This window comes from Anguilla rostrata, chromosome 7 (genome assembly GCF_018555375.3).
Source record: "Anguilla rostrata isolate EN2019 chromosome 7, ASM1855537v3, whole genome shotgun sequence".
NCBI classification, from domain to species: domain Eukaryota; kingdom Metazoa; phylum Chordata; class Actinopteri; order Anguilliformes; family Anguillidae; genus Anguilla; species Anguilla rostrata.
In genome coordinates this window covers 3,823,307-3,843,630 of record NC_057939.1, presented here as the reverse complement: position 1 = coordinate 3,843,630, position 20,324 = coordinate 3,823,307, and the positions used below count along the sequence as shown (strand labels likewise).

Sequence of the window (20,324 nt, the reverse complement as noted above, 5' to 3'; positions counted from 1 at the left end):
CACACATCGTTTAATGAAGTGCTTGTAAGAACAGCATCGGCCTCTAAAGATTTTATTCTTACTGCTAAATGCTGCTGTATATTCACAGAAGTGTAGTGCAACCTAATGAAGAGAATGAGGGAATCTGTGCAAATAAAATGCATTCATAAATGAAATGTCTTCTTGGCATAAAACTAGTGAACAAATCTGTTCTTGGTTCAAACATTGCTTTTAATTAAATACAGTAGTTATACCAGCACTTCTGAAATTTTCTAACCCCTAGATGGGCCTCATGGCCTGGTACTGAATCTGGACCATGTGGGAGCTGACTGTTGCATACAGCTCCACAAGGTGGCGCTAGAGCCAATTATAAATCACCCAGTGTGACTGCTGGTCACAGTTGCACATACCAGACCATGGGGCCCATCCATTCTCTAGAACATTTCATAAGTACTAGTGTAACTACTGTATTTAATTAAGAGCAATGTGAGAAACAAGAACATTGCCTTCTGCCTTAACAGGATAAAGCAATGCAGCAGTGCCTTGTGTAAATATTTTTTACATATGATTTTACGTGAGGCTCTGACATGACTATTTGTTCAGTGTTTGATTTTCACATGTCGAGCATTTCACAACCTTTTGAATAGGAACAAATCATGTTATTAATACAGAACCTATATTACATATTAACACGAGTACATTGCTTTGAAATGCATTGAATCTGAGGGGAACTGCCCTCATTATGATGTTCTGAAAAACAAAACAAGGACCCAGATGTGCACTAAGCACACTCAACTGAAAATATTGACATCCGTCTCCTTCTAGCTGAGTCAGGCCAAAGCAATGTGTCAGCGACTGTTGGCTTCAACCACTACAAAGCCCTCATAAAAAATGAAAACAATCGGCACAGTGTATAAGAGGACACCAAGCCAATTCATTATATTAACTAATTAACTTTTTTTTTTTGTCATTTATGGTCATTCGATTCGATTTGCTTTTGAAAGCTGCAGTGGAACTCTAAGGCACTTGAGTTGTGAACTACAATCCTTCCTTCAAAAGATACACCTTTTCAAACATGAACTGATAAGACACAACACAAATCTTGACCATAACTAAAGCCAAACAAACAAACAAACAAAAAAAAATTGCCCTCCTCCCTATGTCCGTTACCAGGCTCAAAACTGTATGCCGAAGGGCTTTAGGCTTTGGGCAGAGTTAGGAACTTCTGGTCCAGCAACACGCTCTGTTTCCACTTTTCAGGAGTAGATCTCCAGGAACAGGACTGGGCGCCCCTGCTCCAAACCCTGTCCATATAACACCTGACTGGTGTTGGTATTACACTCCCATAGTATGGCCAATCAAAATTCCATACTTTGATAACAAGATAGCTGGCCCAAGATCATGTTACTGTGTCCCTCTACCCCGACACAGGGCCAGTGAGGACCCAGGGGTGTTAAAGGGTTAAAAACACAGACGCCTGACAGGTGCTGTGGAAAATCAACAGGCACAGGCATGCCCAGTGTTCAGGCAGCAGTCGAAACATGGCTAATTATCAGAGGACCGAAGGTTTCCTCAGAGTGCAACACCGTACATGAGAGAACATGGGCAGTCTCTCCCTTCCTCAAAGATACAGTATTTTGAAGACGACATTGAGAACTGTCCAGACACACTGTAACTACTTTGACAAGTCATAAGCTTTTCAGAACCATACTAATATCTCCACAGAAGTAAAATGGCAAGAACGTTTGTTATGAAACACGTAGAACGCATTTTTCCCGAAGGCAGGTGTACCTCAACTGCCAAGGCAGCGCACCACGATCCAACAACAAAAATCACAAATATTTCACACTACTCCTTGTTCTGCAATGACATTTGGCAGGCAATAAATGGGATGCACAATAAGGAATGGCTGCATATGATATTTTGTATGCTTTCATGAGTACATTGCATATGGGTTAAGTTACACTTTATTTAAGTTACATTTGACCAATTCTCGCTACTTAGGAGCAGTGGGCAGCCACTGTGCAGCGCCCGGAGACCAACTCCAGTTCTGAGGCCAGCGCCTTGGTCAAGGGCAATGGCAGGAGTGAGCCTAACCTGACGTGCATTGCATTTTGCACGCATGGTGGCATTACAATGTTGTCTTTTGGTTGTTCTGACATCCCGTTATCAGAACACTACCTTTCAAGAGGCATGTTATCTGGTTTTGTTAGGAAAGGTATCATGGGAAATGTGAAGAGGAGCACAGGGGAAGACAATTGTCCTCAAAACCAAAATACATAACACTGAATGAATGTTGTTTATTTATTTAAGTGTTGAGTTTAATTAAATCCTGACCATGGAACACTGCAGAAGTTGCTCTTGAATTTCATAATGAATGGTCTGTACACAGCAAATTTTCAGCACTAAATCTACTCAGAGTAGATTTTATTTTGAGCTGATTTATCTTAAATGAAGGCAGTTTTTCTGTGCTTATCTATAATAATTTTTAAAATTTATTTTTGTTGTTGTTGTTGTTGCATGTTCTCGAAAGAAATGACAACCAGATTGCCACTTCATTCTTTGGCAGAATTTGCAACAGAACTGTCAAGTGATATCTTGACTAGAAATTGTGCAGGAATAGAAAAACATGAATCTCTAAAATTTTTGTGGACAAAACACAAGCACATCACACCCCAAGTGGCTTTATTTACAGAAGCTACTCATGTACACAACACAAGTGCCCCACCCAGAAATATAACCTCTAGACTGCTGGCACAATGCCTTCAATACACCACAGCGACAACAATATACCAAGTCGAGGGTGATGTTTAAGATTTTCAACATTTAAACCTGCAATTTATTCATAAAGATCGATTTTCTGAATCCAGAAATGATGGAGTTTGAATCCAAAAAACAATCACGCCGTACAAGAATGAGCTGTTTGTAATGGAATGTTTGATCAAATTTGAGGTTTAGTTCCGCTATGATTAAATCGCTAACCATATACCTGAACAAATATAGCCTACATGGAAAGGTTCCAACTTCAGATTAATTGCAGGTTCATTTCGTGACGGCAGAACAGCCGACTTATAAACCATATACATTAGCATATTAGCTTGAATAACTTTGCCCAGTGATTACTTACATTGGTAAAATCAACGCAATAACAAATCGGCTTAGGAACCCTATCACCGGGGAAAATATAGCTCTGTTTATTAACATCACTGCGGGGGGTGAGTTCGTGACCAAAAGCGGACAAAGAGAACCTCATTGTTCCGTCATGATATGGTACATTTAAGACTATTTTTTTTTTTTTTTTTTGCAGAATATGCCCCAAGTCCTCCAGGGACGAAGTTTTCGTGACAAAAATGTACTTGTCTAGGGAGCTGTCCTTCAGCACCAGCGCAAGGCGGAATGGTGAGGTTACGCGCACACCAGAAAACTATTTGTGCGTCAGTTAAATAATAATTCCTTCCGATAACGCGGAAACCGTTATTAAATCACATTTCTACTTAAAATAAATATTTTTAGGACACTGATCTGACAAAGCACATATTTTCTATAAACATATCAGTTGCTGACTAACCTGTTGAGAATAAGGGCGCGTGTAAGTGTAAACACGCGAACACCGCGGTGCCCTCGAACTGTCAACAGTTGTAATATAACTACGGAGGCACTGAATTAAATACTACCAACGGTCGATTACAAAACAACATCTGCGACCTTGAGGAGTTAAATGGCGTTGACAGAAAGACGTTTCCTCATTTCACTGAGCGTCTGAAGCACCAACGCATGCCAGTGAGCAAGGAGGGAGATAATACAGGGTGTGCCCTTGACGCTTTTTCAGGGAAAATAACCACATTTCGAGAAACGGAATGAATCATAATAGTTTGATATTCAACGACTGGTGATGGTGAAAACCCCAGGGATACGATGTCGAAAGTGGCTGATCAATCGGGAGAGGAGCTGTCATTCCGTTTGACTTCACCTGTCCGGATGGTCAGTGCTGAAGCGAAGGGACTCGTGAATGAAACCAGCGCTGCACGTTGACAAGGAGCTGACGGTTGGGATCACTGGCACGAGGTGAAATAATACGAAGTACGACAAGCAGCGAGCTTTTATTGTTATTTTAAATAACCTACAGCGATGCATCCGCCAGGCAGTTGCAAAACGCCAAGAGAACGGGGTTTCATGTTTCAATTGATTCTCTCCTCGATTTCTAATGGTTTTTTCGGATTGGTAGGCTAACCGTGCCGAGCGGAGTGGGCATCGCGCTTGTCCTTAATTTTAAAATATAAGATAATCTCTTTTTAGCGAGTCATGTCTTACCCAGAGCGATGGGCAAGATCGATGACAATGAGAGGATAATCCTCAACGTTGGAGGAACCAGGCACGAGACATACCGGACCACATTGAAGACCTTGCCTGGCACGCGGTTAGCTCTTCTGGCCTCCGAGGCTGACACGGAGTCCGTGCTGGATCAACTGCAACAAGTCCCTGGTTTTCTCGAATACAACCCTAAGAACAACGAATACTTTTTCGACCGCCACCCTGGTGTGTTCGCTTATGTTCTCAACTACTACAGGACTGGGAAACTTCACTGCCCGGCAGATGTCTGTGGTCCGCTCTTCGAAGAAGAGTTGTCGTTCTGGGGTATCGACGAGACCGACGTGGAGCCATGCTGCTGGATGACCTACCGGCAGCACCGGGACGCGGAAGAGGCGCTCGATGTGTTCGAATTGAATGTGGACAATGGAGACGGAGAAGAGGAAGATATAAATAAAAGGTTGGGCATTGAGGACGTGGTGTCCCCCGACGGCAATGTCAGCCGCTGGAAAAAGTGGCAGCCGGTGATTTGGAATCTGTTTGAGGATCCCTATTCTTCCAGAGCCGCAAGGGTAAGACGAGCTGGTGTAGGTGAAACGCACCAGAAATGCATTGCTCTTTGGGTTTCGCCACCAAAAAGTTCACAAATGTTACATGTGGTATTAATGGTGCACTTCAATGTTAAGTCAGTGTTAGCAAGATACTATACCATAAATGTTGCAAGACTTATTAGGGCGTCGATTATGTATTACAAATTCGTACTGCTAACATGGACGCGCCTATCAAGGGGTTATACTTATTTTCTCTGATAAAACATTTCTATGGAAAAAAACGAGGTACTCGCGAATCTACCTATCAAATTAATGGACGATTCTACTTACCAAATGTAGTCTGAAGCAATGTCTATAAATAGTTCGTTATATAAACTATAAATACATAGTTTAGACGTTTAAACTGAGGTTGTTATGGAAACCTGTTTCAGAGATAGCGGAAGAGGTTGGGTTCTTTGAATGAAACGTAGGTGGTATTTCAAAATAAGCCAGTCAATATTAATTCAGAATTTTGAGTTCGCAATCATCACTGGATGTGTTGATAATGAAATAATAAAAGTTATGGCGAGATCTGCTGCTCAGTTGGGTTATACATTTTATTATTTTTATTCGACCAGAATCACACAAATGAAAACCTACTTGTTATTTATTTATCAAAGGTTAATATTCATACAGTGTTGTAATATTTACATGGTGAAACCGAAGGGTAAAACAATATCTTTAAATGAAAGCTGAGAATCTGTAATTCAACCACATATGATCTGTTTGATTACAAATCTAAAATAGTGGAGTACAGAGCCAAATCAAGAAAAAAAATCTTAGTCCCAAATATTATGGAGGTAACTCTTCAAATATAAGTAGCCTATAATAGCAAAACATTTCACTCCACTGTTCCAATACTTTTAGAGGGCACTACATACAGTACATACACACATCAAAAGATGAATATGATGTGAAAGTACAGGCAATCTGCTTTTATTTCATGGTATTTACATGTGCATATGTTTCTCCATTTTACAGAAATGGCTGTTTTTGTGTTGAGTTCCCCCAAAAATAAGTTAATGGATGACTGACAGGTGTTAACTGTGTCTCAAGTGTTTCTTTTTACACGGATTGTTCACGTATTAAAGAGCAGTGAATGACTAGTTTCGGTTTTAGCCTTTGTACAAAGTACATGTACGAAGGAATTCCTCTGACCTCATCGGGTGATGCTTCATCCTGCAGCAAGACAATGACCTCAAACACACTGCCTACGCGACCAAAGCATGCGTTACTGGGGAAAAAAAGTGGAAAGTTTTGGACTGGCCAAATCAGTCTCCTGATTTAAATCCAATCAACATGTACTTCACCTGATGAAGAGGAGACTGAAGACAGAAACCCCCCGAAACAAAGATCGACTGAAAGGATCTGCAGTGAAGGTCCGGAAGGGCATTTCCAAAGAAGATATCAAATGACTGGTGATATCAGTGGGTAACAGAGTTCATGCCGCTATGGTATTTGAGAGCTATGCAACCAAATATTAGGCTTTATCGCTTTTTTGTTTGTTTTCAAGTTCATTCGTTAACGTACACAGCTGACAATGGGGGAACTCATAAAGAACAGCGGTTTCTGTAAAATGATCAAACAAATATCATTCTACTGCTACCGTACTTTTGGAGGGCACTGTACACATGCAGTTTAATGCAAAAGTATTGGGACAGCGATACAATTTTTGTTGTTTTGTTCCCAGCACATTAGATTTGAAAAAAAAAAAAAAGAAAAAAAGAATGAGGTTAAACTAGACTGTCAGATTTAATTTGAGGGTATTTACATCCATACTGGGTGCTCATTGTAGGAATTACAGCCCTTGTTATGTATAGTTTGCCCCCATTTTGGGGGAGGTGAGATATATGGGTAAAAGTGGGAAAAACACACATCTCACACATTCATACCAGAAGTCCAATCGAGTTATAAAATGCGATGCTTATTTTCACGATGGCCCGACATGGACGTCACTGCTAGTCCACCGTACACAGAAAAAAAAAAACCCAAGCATCCCTGCCACTGCGTGCAGCTCACGGTGAGGCCTTAGCTGCCGTTTCCTGCAGCGTCTGGCTCTGACCGGCAGTAATCGCCTTAGTTTTTGTCTTTCTCTACGCCGCAGAACCCAGAAACGCTACGCTAGGTAGCAGGTGCCCCTTGTTTCGGTCTCGCATTGAAAATCAGGTGAGGGGAGAGGCGTCAGGCTGCAGCAGCTTTTAATTCTGTGTGCATTTGATCAGTCCTTGAGCCTGCAACGTCACCTTACTCTAACCCCCCCCCCCCAGTTCTACGCTCAAGTTATTTATACACACTCTATATAAAACCTCATTCTCCAGGGTAGGGACTCTGACTCGAATGACTTCTTCTGGGGGACTCTGTGCGTTGCCTGTTTAGATTTAAGCCCAGGACAGACAAATTTTCGGCTGCCTTGGTGCAGAGCATTAGTGTCAGTCCCTGGTCTAGGATACCCAACATTCCTGAGGGCTACTGGGATACCAATTCGGTTAGCGTACTATTCAATAATTACCACTGACACCTGGGGCAACAGGGGATTCAGTTTCACATCCAATTAGTGGTTCCATTGATGTAATTAAGACATTGGGTAGAAATGATGACATAAAACTATGGGATATCAACCAAAAAAACTACTGGAATACAATTACACACCCACTCCCCCCATCCTCTCTGCCCCCGCTGTCCCACCCATACCGTTTGGTGGCATTAAAAAAAATCTTAAATTTATAAATCTTAAACATGCCTTCTCTCATGCTGAACAAAAGTTCCAGTTCAGTGCATGAAATCTCACCTTTGGAAAGAGTCTCAAATGTTTTCTCATGCAAAAAAAAAAAATGGCATGCCTAGCATTGACGTATGTAGGCACGTAGCAAGCCAATCAGATCGTGATCGAGGCCTACATGTCAATGCTCGTGGCCACTTTTTTTTTTTTTTTTTTTTGCATGAGAAATTATTCTGTTTGCGATGAACCCAGAAACCCAGAGAAGTGCAAAGCAATTTAAACTTCCGTCCTTCACCGAATCTAAATTTGCGCTCTCGTTCCCGTGCTCTTCACGGGAGCCATGGCTTGCCGCTCGTCACCGGGCCTCGTCAGACAAGCGTGACAGACCAATCGAGGACGGCGCGCTGCCTGGTGTTTTCAACCGCAAGCCCTCTCTCTCTCAGGCTATTTATGGGTTTTACCTTTGCACAGCTGAGATTGAGTGCCTCCTCAGACGTCCTAGCCCCAAAACCCTGTGATTGTTAATCCCCGTTTGACAGTGATTGTTAATCCCCGTTTGACAGCGTCTTAAGATAAAGTGTTCATAGGCGCACGCGGTTTCCCCTCCTTGTTCTCGGAAACCGGCGAGTTCGTGCTCGCCTGACGCGGCGGCGGGCTCGACGTTCACAAGGGATCGAGATGGGCCCACATTTTTTCGTGCGCTAGATTTTTGGCGAAATACGCAGGATTATGACGTCACGGCAGCACAACCTGCCGACCCAAGCCCTACAGCCCTACCCAAGATGAAGGGCAGCCACGTTTCGTGGACTTTTAGGATATGTGCATTTCAAAGGTACAACACTCTTATTTGTGCGTTTCTAGCAACTGGCCCCATTATGTCCGGATAAAAAAAAAAAAAAAAAAAAAAAAAGAGACCGCTCATTTCCTGAATGAGCTGGCACCCATTTTGAGAAGCTTTGAGAAACTGATGACCTTGTTAGCAACGGCTGAACTGTGTACCTGCTCCGTTTGTGTAATAGCTGTAATCAGACAGGCACTGTGCTGCATTGTAGATTTTAGCGGGGGGAACTCTGGGGGCGGGGGGGGGGGGGAGAAAAAAAAACGGACAAACTCGCTCTTTAAACAAAATTAAGCCTTTGGAACAGGGAAATGAACGTGGAGAGTGACTGAGAATACTCATTATTACAAAAGCTAAATGCAACCTCACAGTCCTGAGACATGTGTTCCCTCCCTAAAGAACGTACTGTGAATACTTAGGGATTTCTGATATTTGGAGATTTCTGATTTGCACGCGGGCGGCACGGTGGTGCGGTAGGTAGCACTGTCACCCCGCCTGGACAGTTCTTTTTACTCAGTCCATGTCCCAGATTTGGGAGGGTTCCGGGTTTTACTTAGCTCAGCTATCCAGCTAACTCAGTAATCCTGCTTTGTGAAACAGGGACCAAGGGGGTATTTCATGAAGCAGGATTATTGAGTTAGCTGGCTAACTGCGCTGAGTAAAACCCAGAACAGCTCTTTCTACTTCAGTCTGTGTTCCAGACTTGGGAGGGTTCTGGGTTTCACTCGGTGCAGTTACCCAGCTAACTCAGTAATCCTGCTTCATGAAACACCCCCCCCTGCTCTCTCTGGCTCTTTCTGCATCGTCTCAAAGCCGTTGTTATCCTACCGTTTGTCACATGGTTGTCTGCACGCCAAGGCTCTTGTTGACAAGATGAAATTGCGCCCTTGCAAAAAAGGTTTCTTTTCAAACTACCACTTAAAAGACTGTGATGATATTGTTGCCTGTAAACCAATTACATATGTAGCTACTTCCTTTGCTGAATAAGAATTGTGCACTTTGGCTGATTTATTTCGGTCGTATGCGTGCACACTCACAATATGGAGCCATATCTTCTAACATACCTCCTTTTGTTGGGGGGGGAGTATGGTGTGATGTTGGAAGTAACGTCAAGGAAATAATTATCACTGACATTATGATGATTAAGCGGCTAGTTTAGCTAGTTTAACAGCTGACAAATGACACATTTGCTGATTCTCTCATTCTGAAGACGCTGTAGCCATTATTTCCCCCATTCAAACAAGTCTTTGCTATGTGGCACAGTAGCCAATCGTAAGGCTTACGATGGGCTCTCTAACAGGTTAGAACACAAAGCATGAAAGGGTTAAAGTTACAGAGGCTACCGCACCTTAGCCTGCACGGTGGCCTTCAGAAGTTTGAATTTTTTTTTGCCATAACCAATAAGCCCGCCTGCTGAACTGCGGAACAAATGAACACTGGCACGTACTGCGGACTTAACAATGCTCGTTTTTTTTTATCAACTAGTAGACCAGCCTCAACGTAAAGTGCCTGGGAGCTTGTTCACTGGCTTACACGATCTCTATCAGGTGCTTAAGTTCAAGGTTGTTTTTTTTTTCTTCTGTACATCGACATCACCGCTTGGACCTCTCTAGACTACCAGATTCCATTCACGTACCACCGATGCAAATGCAAAACTCCCATTTGCCCGCCGTTGCTGCAAGTCACTGTGGTTGGTCCAAGATGGTGTACCTGTCTCTTTCTCTCTCTCTCTTTCTCTCACACTCTTGGTGTGTGGTGATGATAACATCCTTTATTCCCCCCCATCTTTTATTTATGCGTGGAGCGGTGCCTGCCGTCTCCACTTAACAGGTTAAACCGGTCCCTGTCTGGGCTCCGCGACGCGCTCCGCGCTACCTTTCGTCATCAGGCTGTGCGCGCGCCTGTTTCCGTGGCAACGCCTTCGGCTTGTGCCTTCCCGATCCTCGCCGGAGATGCCCGGTCCGCGAAAAAAAAAACCGGGCAGCCGAACTCAGGAACCTATTCGGCTGGGAATGTTCCTCCTCACGCACACCTCGGACGGCGAGATTTGCCGTCCTTCGAGTCCCGCTTGGACGCCACAGGGTTTAAACGTTACCCGTCTCTCCCCAAACGTTTCTGTTTTGGCACAAAAAAAAAAAAAAAAAAAGGTTTCAAGCTCAGCCGTCGATTTCAACACCCTCAGTTCTCTCTGCTTGCAATCAACATCTGGCTGTATGACTTGAACGTCGCTATTTGGAGAAATAAAAAGACGAGTCATAATGCCCATTAATTAACATTAATAAAGAAAACGGGAAGCAGCTGCCAGCAGACTGAACGCCACTGAACAGACAGTCAGCATGTCTTTGTCCCATGTCAGCCTGCCACTGGATCCCTGCAACCACTGCCAGTCAATTTTAATGTATGGATGAATGTAAGGATGAATGAATGAAGCATTGCATTTATACAGCACCTTTTTCCTAACGCTCAAAGTGCTTCACAAGTGATGAGGGGGAAACTCACCTCACCCACCACCGATGTGTGGCACCCACCTGGGCGATGCACGGCAGCCATTTTGCGCCACAATGCTCACCACACATTAGCTAAGGTGGAGAGAGCATTTAACAATTAATCAGGATGTTAAGTGAAAATTTGAGAGAGCAGGTGGATTGCAGACACGGGGACCCTTTCTCTTTACGACAACTGTCATGGGGTCTGTAATGACCACAGTGAGTCAGGACCAGTCGGGGGGGGGGGGACTGAGTTTAAAAACCACTGGGCGTAAATAATTCATCCAAGCATTTCAAAAGCTAATCCCACCCTTTTTGAAAGAGCTGGTATGTGTGTGCACACGGAGCACGGTGGACGCTAACGCTAACCTTGTTGGGCTGAACACACGGTGGGCTGAAGCAGGATCACTGCAAATGTGCACCAGAGCCGTTAACGTGAGGGATAGAGATCTGATAGATTAAACACCACAGCCCCACACACTGCCCCAGCTGTCCTTGGAAAAAGTCAGGCTCGGGGAAGTAGGCTGTTACGGGGGGATGGATGGTCACTAAGCATCGAAACAAAGGGCCTAAGGAACCTTAACTTTCGCAGGACGGTGGAATCTGCTGTTAATAATCAAGAGGCCGTAATAATAATCGAATAAAAACGATCCTGGAATTAGGTTCTTAGACTTTCAGACAAGTCCATAACATGAAAAAAAAATGCTACAGATACAAAAAATCGAACCCTGATTTTGAGCCAAGCTGAATTTAGAGAAAGTATTGTTAAGTAAAAAAAAAAGAAAATAGCAAGAGGTTGTAATCTTTTCTAGTAAAAAAATGACATGTTAATAAAGCTATTAATATGCCACTGTATTTTGTGCATTTTTCTCTGTCCTTGCTGCTTAGTGACCCTCTTTGACCTCTTATTTATTTTATTTTCCACATAATTGTACTCTTAGCAGTAGTGACCTAATTTTTAGTCATTAATCAATGAAAAGTGTGATTTGATCATGTTAAAGTCAAATGTTTTGTGTTGTTGAAAATGACAACGCTTGATATGATTTAACTGCACAGGCTACTTGCAGATTCATACCCTGTTTCGTTGAAGGCTCACCTGTGCCTCTTATGGTTTGTACCTATGAGGTCCCCTTGAAAGGACTTAGTCGTTTCACATTAATATATTGTATCAAATTTGATCACTATCAAATTAATTTGATACATTAAAAAAAAATATATAGGATTTAACTTAGTCCATGGGAGGTACCCTTTGTTGACCACGGTCTTAAGTCCTGGTAGCTGGGTTGTGGAATGAATGTGAGCCTGGGACAACTAAAGGTCAACAGACATTTTCTGCTTTTGACTGTATGCAGCCATGGAATTCTGCAGTACACGCTAGTCTACTCCTGCGTAACGTGAAGGCTGCTGTATTTCTAGTCAAAACTAATTGTGACTTAAGCTGATCAGGAGGCTACAATGCAAAAAAAAACTACAAGATGTGTGCTCCTGTCAGCTGAAATACTGTTGCTGGACGCCACCTGTATTAGCTTTGGAGAGATATATTTGTCCCGTCTCTTGATAGAAGTCGTGGTACTGCACATGTGAAGGACATGCTGTGCCCAGAACATACTCCCGGCACAACAAAAAGTCAAGCCCCAGGACAGGACTACCAAGCAGGCAGTGATGTGCGCAAGGTGCATTAGCATTAGCGGTAATGCCATTTGTCTCGAAGGAGGGCTACATTATTAATGGCGCACCGTTCACTCTGAAAGATGGAGCGCTTCCGAAAGGACGGAGCAGCTTGTTAAAAATGCCATTTTTCAAGCGGGTTGCCGCACGACAATAAAACTTGAATAACACCCGATATTGTAAATTAATGTTCATTCTTAAACTTTAATTAGAGCCAGATGAATATTACAGAAGGTGTAATTTAGTGCCCCCGCTTCCATGTGCCTCACTGTCTCTCTCTCGCCCGTTTATCCAAAGGGTTTTTGTTGAATTTTTTGTTGTTGTTGTTGCCATTGACATGTCTCATCTAGAGATATTTAGATGTCAGTGACAGACGTACCCACAGAGCCCCATGAAGAAGTCTCAGGTGAAGTCACGCACGCAGTCATGGAGAGAGCAGGAGCTGGACACTGAAGCATTTATGTGTTCACATCAGACATGAGCGAACAGAGCCAGCAGGCCTGTCATGAGTCACAGGCTGGGCTGGAGCATTAACCCACAGTGGAAGCTCTGTCCTGTTTTTTGTGCCTTTTCTTTTATAAACAGAAATAAATGCCGTGGGCATGGTCAAGGTACATTCTTTTCGTTAATTAACCCTTGGAAGAGTAGGTTTTAAAAAAATGTTTTTAGAATGTTTAGAAGTAATTTCTTTTCATTTCAGAGCAATTGATGACTTGAACTTTTTTTTTTTTTTTTTGAAAGTCATTGTTCTAGAACGCCATTGATTTCACTTACCAACAGTGATTGCTGGAATACCAACACCAACATTGGAATGTTCAGTTAAGAACATTCTAATCACACATTTGCGATCTTACACCTCAAAGGGATATTGCCCTCCCCCCCTCCCCTTTCAACCCAAATTTTGAATGCCCCGTCATATTTATCAGCGCTCACAGATGTGACCTCCTTTGCCGATTTTGGGAGAGCACAGAAAAGTATGCGTGTTGCTCCCCTCCCTCTGAAGCACGTGACGTCAGCTGCCACCTCTTATCACCCCGCAGTCTGTGAGACGGGCTCGCGCAGACACGAGCAATCGTGTGTGGGCACGGACGTGGGCGTATGCCTGGGTCAAAGACTGCATCCCAGGGGAGCAGGGTGACATTATTTCTGCAAATTGCAGACAGCAATTCTGCCACTGTGTGCGGCAGCTGTCTCAAGTGTGAGAACCCACACCCCTGTGCAAATAGAAATGTTTTTGGCAGTTCATTCTGTTATCATCCCATTATTATTGTAATTACTATTAACATCGTTCCAGTATCCACCCAGACCAGGCCCTGCTAGCAGGCTTGTATTGAAAGAGGAAGCATATGCATTAAATCACCGTGGTAATTCAAACTCATCAAGGTGCAGCAAGTTCTAAATTACTCAACATCAGCCACGTTCTATATGCCTGTAAGCTCACCACTCATTTTAACAATCCACCTGCGTAAGGGTCTAGTATGACAGAAATGATTTTTAGTGGGTTATGCATGAATGGTTATAGCTAAGGACTATTTTGGTTCTACCGAATGACTTTCCCCAATCAATGTAATGGCCAATTACCAATAATCTCTGTCCGGTCATAACACTGAATTCGGACGCGTACAATAAGCAGCAAATGGTTTTAGAATGTTATGTTTGCACTGATTTTCAGAGGTCACATTGAATGACATCAAATATTGTCAAAACCATACCAATATTGGTCTTCTCATGGAACGTCATCGTGTCATGTTTTATCATCAGCCAAATAAAGGAGTAGAGTTATGTAACGTAATATGCGTATTATGTGTATTATTCTTTTTGGGAAATATCGCATTTGGACATCTCATTATTGACCCGTTAGGTGGAAGGCACAGTACCACTATTTTTAGAAAACTGCCCTTGACTTCAATAAAAAATCAGAGGCGGGGGGTGTTAAAATTGCAGAGGGGGGGTGTTAAGATTGCATACCAGGCGGGGGAGGGGATGACCAACCCCTGGCCCAACTTCAATCTTCACCCATGCATGCAGGACATCGTCCCCGTTGTGGGCAACTCTTCGAGGCCATGCACAGCCAGTGGTTCTCTGTCCCTCCTCAGTGGTCCCCTTCTGATCGTCCTGTGTAAAAGCAGCAGGGCCCGAGAGTGCACCCCTGCTTTCAGCCGAAAGAAGTCGCGGAGGAACACGAGTCGATACATTTTTACGCGTGGATTTTTCTACATGCTGCCCAATAAGCCTTCTCCCCCCCCCCCCCCACTATCCCCGTCCCCGTCCCCGCACGTGTACTAGCATTTATTATGTTTAAATAACCATCAACCGTGTGCATTTAGTCAGGCACAAAGCCGTTGTTAAAAGTGAATATTCAGAACTCTCAGCCGAAGGAAGCTGTGGGGGGGACCACGAGTCGAGCTGCACGAGGTTAGCGACAGAGCGCTCCTTGCGGTCTCGCTCCTTCCTCTGTCCTCCTTTCGTTTGGCGGATGCGTGCGCGCGTGTGGCGGGGCAGGCGGGGCAGGCGGGGCGAAAGGAGCCTCCGGGGCCTTCGCGTCCGACGGTCGCATCCGTCGTTTCCGCTTCGTTTGGAGCTCAGCTTCTTGGAGGGTCGGTTTCGTGGCGGGGCAGGGACAGGAGGTCCAGCAGAGGTTCCCTTTGGCTTGAGATGTGAGGACAGCTGCTCCTAATAAGAGAGTCTTTGACCTCAAACATATTATTTTGCATTTGTATTCTGTACCTATCACCATACAAAACGTGTAATAAATGCATATTTTTTTAGGGAAAACATTTTTGTTTTCCCTCAAACTTATTCTTTCGCATTTGTATTATTGTATTTATGTTATTTACTTTGTTTTCCATCAATTTTAAATGGGTTTTTGGATGTTTTCAAAGGTATCAATGGCTTCAATTAGGGTTTAGGGCTCAAACTAGGGTTCAGCTAGGGTTAGGGTTAGGGTTAGGGTTAGGAAAACGGTAAGTCTGAGGGTTGAGGCAAGTTTACGGTTGTGTTCAGCAGCTTGAAGATAGCTTAGGACATGGGTTTGTTAATGATTTTGAATGAACCAAAAAATTTCTCTGGTAGCATCTGTACCTATGACCATGCAAAATGTGTAATGAATGCATATTTTTTTAGTGAAATAATTTTGGTGTTTTAATTGACCTCAAACATATTATTTTGCATTTGTATTATAGTATTCATGATATTTAACTTGTTTTCCATCAATTTTAAATTGGTTTTCTGATGTTTTCAAAGGTACCAATGGCTTCAATTAGGGTTTAGGGCTCAAACTAGTGTTCAGCTAGGGTTAGGGTTAGGGTTAGGAAAACGGTAAGTCTGAGGGTTGAGGCAAGTTTACGGTTGTGTTCAGCAGCTTGAAGAAAGGTTAGGACATGGGTTTGTTAATGATTTTGAATCAACCAAAAAATTTCTCTGGTAGCATGTGTAGTACCTATTACTATACAAAATTTGTAATAAATGCATTTTTTTTTGGGAAAACATTTTTGTTTTACCTCAAACTTATTATTTTTCATTTGTATTATTGTATGTTTGTTATTTACCTTGTTTTACATCAATTTTAAATGGGTTTTTGGATGTTTTCAAAGGTACCAATGGCTTCAATTAGGGTTTAGGGCTCAAACTAGGGTTAGGGTTAGGGTTAGGGTTAGGGAAACGGTAAGTCTGAGGGTTGAGGCAAGTTTACGGTTGCGTTCAGCAGCTTGAAGAAAGGTTAGGACATGGGTTTGTTAATGATTTTGAATCAACCAAAAAATTTCTCTGGTAGCATGTGTAGTACCTATTACTATACAAAATTGGTTGCGTTTAGCATGTTTCATAGATTTAAGGACAAACACACACACAGCATGCTCAGGTAGGGGGAAGACAGAGTGAAGGTACACAGCAAACCTTTTTGTTTCATTTTTACCATGCTGACTTGTTTTTACCACCGAGTTCCACACTTTTATTACCCTCGGGTCCAGTGGACCCAAACTGGGTGCACAGTGTGCCCTCAATAACGATGTGTTCTTTTACATGTTCTTCGCAGAAAATGAGCCAAGGCCAATGAGTCTCAGGTTGAAAAAATAATTCATTGTATCATTTTTCTTTCAGTAAACATGGAAAATGGGTCCCACAGACCCGAACACCACACAAGGGTTAAAAGCTTCTGGCTTCAAGGCTTAAAATGGAGTTACATTTCTTTGCGTGGATTGTCCTACATACTGCCCAATAAGCCTTCTTCCCCCCCTTGCACGTGTACCAGCATTTATTATTTTTAAATAGCCATCAACCGTGTGCATTTAGTCAGGCACAAAGCCGTTCTTAAAACTTAATATTCAGAGCTACATTGTATTTTGAAGTCTTGCCAAAACTGACACAGACGGCAAGAGCTTCATAAAAGTGCTTCCCGCCACACGAAGACTTCTGAATGAGACCTCTTTTTTTTTTTTTTTAGCTGGAAAGTGAATCACCAATCTTTTGTTTTGGAGGTGCGCCCTGTTGGGCCTGATGCTCAGTGAGGAAATGTATTGCTATTGGCTGTTATATGACATTATATTTCTCCTTCAGAGCATGTGTCACCAGCTGCTTCTTTTCACACCGCAGAGTACAGCTAATGTCGCTTTGCGAGGAGTCAGAGGAAGACCATGTACGACTTTAGGCTGCAATCTACAGGGGCCCGGGCGATCAGCAGGGGTCGGTAGGGTGCAAGCGGAACCCTGTCCGACAGAACGCAGAAACACAATTGCCGATTGTGTGTCGTCCTATGACTATGCTAGTTAACCTTGATCAATAAAGAATTTCAATCAATCAATCAGTCAGCCCTGGCATGGCCTGGATCTCAACTGATGGAGCCATCCTGCGGGCTATATTTTCCTCCGTTCCTCTTGCTGGGTTTTATTGCACTCAGTATGACAGTCTCATTTTCTAGAACAGGCGGAGACGAATGGAATTGCATTTCCTGGAGCTGGTTAAGCAGGGCAGATTAAATTTCTCAAATCACAGCTTACAAGAATAATAACATTGGGGATGTTCAGTCTTCCTCCAAACGCCCTTAATCAGCTGGGTCGAAATTCGCTCTCACAGGAGGGCTCCTGTCCGACTTTTTGTAAGAAAATGAGTTAAATGTTTTCAGAAGTCCAACTGTTCACCCTTCAGGCCACTGCTACCCTGTGAGACCCAGACATTGTCGTATTTTCAGGCCTATGTTGTGGGTACTCAAGACATTCTGAGTAACAGTAGAAAGTGTATCCCTCCAAATATGTTGTTAAAATATAGCGTAGGACCTCAGGAACTGTTGTTCTAAACTGAATGGCAAACCAAATGGGAAAATGGTGTCTCTAGAATGTCTGAAAAGCAATGCTGCATTTTTACAACACAGGGTCTTACAGGGAGAATACACAGATATCAGGAAAGCGGGCCAAATTCAGGAAAGCTGGCCAAATTCAACTACTCAATTGAGGGATTGCTAGTGTTAAAACTGCTATCCATTCTTTCTTTCGCTAAGTACAGTAACAGATGTTTTCAAATGTGTGTGTTATGCAGCATAGGCATAGTAGATCTTTCAGTTCAGAGCTTGGGCATTTTGGAAGAGCATATGTTTGTAAATGAAGGTTCACAATTTTCATAACTACAAGAGGAAACAGTACAGTGTGATCTTTCCCACTTGCAATAGATGTAGAAAGACTGAAGGTGATTAAAATAGGTTAAATATGTTATATGTAAAATATAATATTACATATCTTCGTAAAGAAGAGGGTAATTCTAATTCTTTTTTCCTAGTCCATACATTCTACTGTGATGTGACTGGTTATTACCTGCTATGATGGGTCTGGTTAGGCCAAACAGAGATGGATGCCTGTTCAGTTTAAAATGAAAAAAAAAAAAAATGAAACTACCCACCCTTTCTCTATGGTGATTGGACCGACAGGTACATCACGTGGCATTGCAGGCTTCTGCCCTCCTGGTTGGATAAGCTGCTCGACCCTTCTGGCACATGGGTTTTGGAAGTCATTTGGAGCCCAGCATGTATTGGCCTTTCAGCTCGGACCTCTGAATGAGGGTGTGGAGCCAACGTTGCATACAACAAAGGGACAGACAATCATACACAAGCAGAGGATTACATTTCTCTGCATTTTTTTTGGGCTGGGCATTATTATTCAAAAAGAAGTTGTAAATCTGGTGTTTCTTTTCTTATTATAGTTTGATTACTATGATCATTGGTGCATCCACCTTGAGCAGGACAGGCATGTCTTGTGTATTACTGCAAAGAGTCTTTAAGAAATATGACTTTTTTTATGGGAGGCGACTAAAAAAATTATTATTTTGCCCTCAGTCCCAGACTGAGTTTATTTTAGCCTGATCTGAATATCACTCAAGTGCAGTAGACTGCCAGTTTTGGGTATGCTTAACAACAGCGTAACTCATCGACTTATGTTCAAAGCTCTGGCTCGCAAGATATGTTACATCGCAAAGGAGGATTAATCTTAAATCAAGGGGACCAGGCGCTAATGCTTCCCAGCTTAGTCCATTTTTAAGTCACAGGAATGCTCAAAGCAATTAGCATAGAGAGTTTACAGTATGTAGCAGGCTTTTGACTGCTGGTCTCCAGTTATGTTCGAGGTGCAAGCAATAGGTTTAACATCCTTGCGACTGAAAGACCAGTTGGGTTTTCCAGGCTTAGGCTGTTTTGGGAAATCTCACCAAGGCTACAGGAATTTTTTTGAAGGGCATGCCTGACAAATACAGCAGTGCTAGCCCCTGCATCACTAACTGAAAAGCAGAACCTTAAAATAACAGCCTATACATAACGGGTAGCCAGTGAAATGATGCTACTACTGAGGTAATATGTTCATACTTCTTTGCTCTAGTCAAATCATGAGTAGCTCGATTCTGCACCAGTTTTTTAAGTTATTTAATCAAGTGTAAGACCAGACAGACAGCAGTGCCCTGCAGTGTGTTATAGCCTTGACATGATAAAAGCATGCATCAATTTCACTGCGTCCTCCGAGGATAAGCAGTGCCTGATTTTAGAAGCGTTCTACAAGTGAGAGAAAGCCACTCTGCAGATATTTTTAATATGGACATGAAAGGTGAGACCAGGATCAATGGTTATGCCAAGGTCTTTCACAGACACATTCGGTACAGCTAAGCAATCATCAGGGTTTAAAGAAAGGTTAGATAACTTCTCTCAGTTGTTTGGGACCTAAAACCAACATCAGATTGATCTTAATTCAGGAGCAGAATGTTAAAAGTTGTATATTACTAATATATTCACAATATCTATTGCATTCCCTAGAGCCCTCAACTTTCAGACTAAAGTAATCAATTACACATTGCCAGGAAGAGAGGCAGATTAATTTTTAAATGATCTTCAGGAACTGGGCAAACTCTCCTCAGGATTAAATTCAACAGAGCATCCCAAAAATATCCCCAGCCTCTTGCACAGGTAACATTATAAGCCCCTCGAAAGATGACTTTTTTTTTTTTTTTTTTGCCAGAAGAAGAAAACTGCAACGTCATGCTCTCCCTGACTTCGTTGTCTGAGTGACCCAAGATATCATGTAACGCTGATTCAGAATCAGGCATAAATCAGATTGGGGTTAAGGTCTCCCCTTTTGGGGGGGGGGGGGGGGTGGCCTGCACTCATGCTAGTCCTGTAGAACATTCTAGTATAAATTCGGCTTCACTTGACAGGTCCTTAACTTAAAATTTCGCTGAAAAAAATCATCTTGATTTTTGCTTTGGAAAGA

At 42.8% G+C, this 20,324-nt stretch overlaps 1 protein-coding gene across 6 annotated transcripts in view; it reads left to right on the top strand.

Annotated features, from left to right (window-relative positions):
* Window positions 1–3,393: 3,393 nt before the first annotated feature.
* The window catches only part of kcnc2 (potassium voltage-gated channel, Shaw-related subfamily, member 2), a 40,761-nt gene continuing 23,830 nt past the window's right edge, over window positions 3,394–20,324 (top strand). For 3 of the 6 annotated variants that reach the window (XR_010331099.1, XM_064342393.1, XM_064342396.1), the window contains exon 1: window positions 3,395–4,859. Coding sequence is in view for 5 of the 6 variants with exons in the window: in XM_064342393.1 (XP_064198463.1) it covers window positions 4,299–4,859 (561 nt within the window). In the remaining variant the exon portion in view is untranslated. Of the gene's footprint in view, window positions 4,860–20,324 lie in introns of all 6 variants that reach the window. The other 3 variants (XM_064342395.1, XM_064342394.1, XM_064342391.1) reach the window with 2 other exon arrangements.